At 47.8% G+C, this 5,555-nt stretch overlaps 1 protein-coding gene across 1 annotated transcript; it reads right to left on the minus strand.

The window, feature by feature from the left end:
* Window positions 1–482: 482 nt before the first annotated feature.
* On the minus strand, window positions 483–4,536 carry LOC137750330 (serum basic protease inhibitor-like). The gene is made up of 2 exons (XM_068524723.1): window positions 4,443–4,536; window positions 483–679 (listed from the first exon to the last, which is right to left on the minus strand). The coding sequence occupies exons 1-2, from the start codon at window positions 4,534–4,536 to the stop codon at window positions 483–485; spliced, it is 291 nt and encodes a 96-aa protein (XP_068380824.1).
* Window positions 4,537–5,555: the final 1,019 nt, after the last annotated feature.

Raw genomic sequence — 5,555 nt, forward strand, 5'->3', positions numbered from 1 at the left:
CGGGGTGGTACAGTTCGAAGGTCCTCTGCAAAAAGAAAGGAACTTGCTGATTGACATCTCTCAAGCACCACACTTGGACACCGCTGACCTTGACAGATCCTAGACTTTCCCAGAAATATGCAACCACAGTCCACCCAGGACCAGAATGACCAAAAAGAAGGAAGTGAGTTTCCAAGCCTAGGTGGGGAGCTCAGGAGCTCTGCAGACCTGCTCTGTAGGGCGGCTGACTCAGTGTTCCCATCTGAGAAAAGGGGAGCATGTGAGGAGGCTCAGATTCTCATGACGGGGCTTCTAGGGTGACCTTCTGCCAAGCTGGCCCGTGGAGGATGTACTCAGTGTGTGGTTTCACAAGACACTGCAGCCACTTCTCCTGGGTGGCAGCGAGGAGGAAAGACACTGTGCAGGTGTGAATGGTGTGGGGCCCCCTGAGCTCCACCTCTTTTTCTCAGCCCTTCCCCTCCCGCCCTGTCCTGTCCCCTTTCTTACTCGAGGGTCCCGACATGACCACCGCAGGTCTTCATGCAGTCCTCTGCCGTCAGGAAGTTGTTCTTATTCCCACGGCAGCCGCCGTACATAAAGGTCTCACACTGCCCGGACTTGGCGTTGTAGAAGTACCTGACCTTCTGGGCCCTGCAGGGACCCGCATACTGAGGCTCCAGGCAGAAGGCAGGCTGAGAACCTGCTGGGATGGGAGGGGCTATGGGTCAGTTATGAGGGCCATCATCACAGCTCGGTCTACAAGGTCAACAACTGAAACCACCAGTTTGCGATAGAGAATGTTAGGGTTCTGGGGGCTGGTCAAATTGAAAAGGCCATCTGACAACCTGCTTTCTGGGACATTATTATTAATGATGCTAGACATGACCATGATATGGTAATCATGTAAAAATTTATATCTCCTTCATGAAGTATTTTTAAATTAATTGGTATGATGCCCTTGATTAGCTTCAAAAAACTCTAACAAAAAAAAAAAGAAAAGAAAAAAGGAGAACACAGGTAAAAAATATCCACCATATATCAATAATTACTGGAGCTGGTACCTGGGTTTTATAATACTATTGTCTGCACTTACGTATATGGTAAAAGGTTTCCACCATTAATAAAAATGTGAAGACATCATGCTGTAATGGAAAAAGGCATGAAGAAAACATACCAGTGTGTTCTCTTTTGTTACTGCACAGGGACTCTATAAATTGAATATTGACACTATATTGATACTGTGACTTATAATAAGCAATATATATATATATATATATATATATATATATATATGTATATATATATATATATATATATATATATATATATATATATATATATATATATATATATATATATATTTGTTCTTTGTAATTTCCTGGCACAGAGTTTTTACAAACCTTGCTATTTCTTAAGTGCTGAGAGCAATAAAAGTGTCTTTTGTTATGTGAAGTATTTGACTTTTGGGAAGACCCTAGTAACCCCAGAATGGGTTCTGGTTGCCAGGGGAAACCACTGCCTGACAGGAGGGTTGCAACTTCCATTCCTACCCTCCCTCATGGCCTTCCATCCACAGTTCAGCCCGCCCCCCAACCTCAGGGATCGGAGAGGAGCTGGAGGTTGAGCAATCACCAATGGCTAATGACTTAATGCATCATGACTAGATAAGGAAGCCTCCATAGAAACTTCGAGGAAGAGATTCATGTTATTCAAAAGGACTGGCATTGACCCAGGGAACAACATAGGTACACGTTCCATCATGGCTCACCTGGACCACTGCAGCAGCCTGCTCCCTGGGCCTCTGTCTCTGCCCTTCGCCCCCTAGAGGCCACTTTCTGAACTGCAGCCACAGGGATCCTATCCCATTGCTCCCATGACCAGTCCCTCAGTGACTCCCCATCTCTCTCACAGTCAAATTCCGATTCTCATCCTACAAGGCTGGTCAGGACCTGTCCCCATGGCCTCTTTGGTCTCATCCCTTCCCCTCTTCTCCCCTCCCACCCACTCAGCTCCAGCCACCCTGGTAATTGCTGCTGCTCGTTCACACCAGGCGTGTTCTTTCTGCAGCCTCTGCTCCAACGCCCCCTTAACACAGAGGGGTTCGCTGATCAGTCTACAGAAGGAGCACAGCCTCCTTTATCCCCATCACTCTCTACCTTCAAAAACTCATAACCTAGCAGAGTATTCCCCCTTTTGCTGTCGTCGGTCTCCCTCCGAGAAGGCAAGGTATTTTTCCGTATTCTGTCTACAGCTCTTTCCCCACACCAAGAACAATGCTGTGTAGGGACTTAATAAATATATGGCCAGGGAATGAATCTCCCATTTCATGCTCATGCCAAGCACACAGTCATTGAATAGAATGGATATAATGGAATTCCTGTTAGTGCAAAGTCTACTTGATGATGGGGCAGGTCTACATAACTATCAATCTACCTCTCATTCTATATCCTGAGAGGGTAATAAAATAATAGTCAAAAGGGGACAAGGGAAATGGCCTTGAGACTTTACTAATATTTTATCAGCCTTTGTTCCCACGAGCCAACTCATACGACCTTTGTGTTTCTTGCTTTCCCTGCAGTTGCTCTACTCAGTGGTCCCACATCTTTCTGATTAATTTTAATCCTAGAGGAATAATCATTATTTGACACCTAAATATTTTTTCTTGCCCAAAGGAAGTGGATAGAGAAGATTTTTTCAGATTAACACATCTTGGCGGAAAATGGACAAAGTTGGCAATGAAATGTGATTAAACTCTTTAAATGCATGACTGGTAAGCTGTTCAAACAACCCATGTAACATGTACCCCCTTTCAGGTGAGGAAACTGCAAATGACCCACACAGCATGTGGGTGATAGGGTCAGGACAAGCTACCATCATGCCACAACCCATTAGATATACTACCTGATTCTGCCAGGAATTCTGAAAATACAGGTAATTTGGTAAGGGTTTTCTGGGTGCAGTGTCCCACGTTCATTACTCCCCTATCCCCAAGCCTCACCTGAGCCTCCAAATCACAGGGAAGAGGGAGTCTGGGTTTTTCCCTGACACCAAGATGTGGTGTCTCCACCATCATTAACCAATACCCCAATAACCAGTAGCCATCCCACTAGTCAATTTAGTTCTTTTTTTTTTTTTTTACTATGTATGTATGTGTGTATTTCGTTGTGGCAGGTCTTAGTTGCAGCTCACGGGATCTTCGTGGCCATGTGCGGGATCTTAGTTGCCCCGTGTGGGATGTTCGTTGCCGCATGCAAGATCTTGGTTGAGGCATTCGGGATCTTTGTTGAGGCATGCGGAATCTTTGTTGCAGCTTGCTGGATCTTCGTTATGCATGCGGGATCTTTGTTGCGGCACGCAAAATCTTTAGTTGCGATATGAAGGAACTTTAGGTGCGGCATGGGAACTCTTATTTCTGGCATGTAGGATCTGATTCCATGATGAGGGATCGAACCCAGGAGCCCTGCATGGGAAGGGGGGAGTGTTAGCCAGTGGACCACCAGGGAAGTCCCTCAATTTACTTCTGATACTAAATCGGTGGAGTTACTGCAGATCCGACAGGTTGAGGACTCAAGACTGTCCTCACTTCAAATGCCAGCCATGTGGTCCAGAGTCACTCATGTTTGTGACCGACTGGCTAAAAATCGGAGGCTCCATGACCCCACCTCCATGTTTAATAACTCAATAGAAGCAGTGACCGAAATCAGGAAAACACTTTACTTACTGTTCCCATGTCATTATAAAGGATAAAGCTCAGGGACAGCGAAATGGAGGAGATGCGTAGGGCAAAGGGGGAGGAGAGGTGTGCGGAGGCTCCGTGTGCTAGGGGAGCACACCACCCTCACAGCACCTCCATCTGTTCACCACCCCGAAAGCTCTCTGAACCCCAATATTTATGGATTTTTATTGAGGTGTCAATAAATAGACATATTGATTGAATCATTGGCCATTGGTGATTGATCTCCATCTCAACACCCTTCCCTCTCCCCAGAGGAGCTGGGTTGCAGGGTGTTGAAAGTTCTAACCTCTAAACGCGTGTTTGAGTGTTTTTGAAGGCCAGACTGAAAGTCTCTCGGATCGCCGTCCTTGACTCATCTTGTGACCTATGAAAAAGAGTAAATCCAAGCGTTTCAGGAGGTCTGTTCTAGGAACCAGGACAAGGATCAAATTGATCTTTTTATTACACTACAGTGAAGTTCAGGGACACGGCACTGACCAGGAATAGAGAGTCTCAGAGATCGGATTCCTGATCCAGTAAATTTGGTGGGATATATATATTATTAATTTTAATTTTAATTTTTTTCCTATTGAGAGTCATGAAATGTCCCTGGAGTTAAAACTGCCCAACTTCCCAGGAGAAATCCAGAGAGGGCTGTCAGCACCCACCCCACCCCTGCTCCCCAGCCCCCTCCATGGACTCGCCTCATCCCCCCCAGCCTGCAGAGGTGAGGTGAGCCGGGACTTACCTCTGGCATGGCTCTTGTGTTCACCCCCCGGGGTGCAGGCCACCAGGGTGACCAGGAGGACGAGAAGGGCGACGGAGAGGCAGAGCCGTCTCATGTTCGTGGCCTTGCAGGAGGGCTTCTGAGGAAAGCTGGGGGCTGACAGAGCTTTTCATAACCCAGCTGAGGGGTGGGACAGGCAATAAGGAGGGGAGTGAGGAAGGGGAGGAGCTGGGGTCAGTCCTGTTTATTGCGTAATCTCCCCACCTAATCAGGCTTCCTGCTTCTGCCTGCTGGAGCCAAATGCCCAGTAACAGCGCTTCTCAGACTTGACTCTGCCTGTGGGTCTTGGAAACAAGGATTGTGATTCCACAGGTGGAATTTTGTCCAATATGTTGACTCAGGGAGCATCCCAGCACCTAGAGCAGTGCACGGCAGGTGATGGACGGTCAGTGAGTGGATGAGAGCCAATCAAAGGACAGATAAGTGCACATCAGTGTGTTAGCTCAGGTCCTCCTACTCAGCCTCCTGCAGGTGTCATCACATCTGGGCGTCAATGTCCAACCCCCACAAGGACTACCCCAACCTACCTCAGAAGACAGGTGTGACACAGGAAACCTTCATGCAACCATTGCCACAGCTTCTCAACTGGGTGTATGCTTGCTGTTTACCAGGCATTGGTCCAGGCAGAAGCTAAGCTAGGGAAAGACACTGTCCTCCTGGGGCTGCAACCCTCTTTTCTGGGTAGAAAAAGGAGTAAGGGGTGTGGGCAGAGGGGAAGAAGGGAGTTGAACACGTCACCACAGCATGACCTCCCACCGCCCCTCCCCTGGTTTCAGAAACAGGAGAGCTGCCTGCCTGAGTGGACCTCAGGGGAGCTTGGAAGATCGCCTGCAAGAGCCCCCCTCCTCCTGCTCTCTCCCCCAGTGGTTTTGGCATTCTTGGGCCTCAGTTTGGGTACCAGCTCTGTCTTTTCCTAACCTTGTGCCAGGGAACTTAAACCTCCCAGAGCCCCAGTGTCATCAGGTGTCACCTGAGATCCGTGCTGCCTACATCACAGGGTTGCTGTGGAAGCAGCGGAGGCAACAGACATAAATTCATTCTCCCTGCAAAGTCAAAGTCCTTGTAATAAGAATA

This window comes from Eschrichtius robustus, chromosome 16 (genome assembly GCF_028021215.1).
Source record: "Eschrichtius robustus isolate mEscRob2 chromosome 16, mEscRob2.pri, whole genome shotgun sequence".
In the NCBI taxonomy this organism is placed as follows: Eukaryota; Metazoa; Chordata; class Mammalia; order Artiodactyla; family Eschrichtiidae; genus Eschrichtius; species Eschrichtius robustus.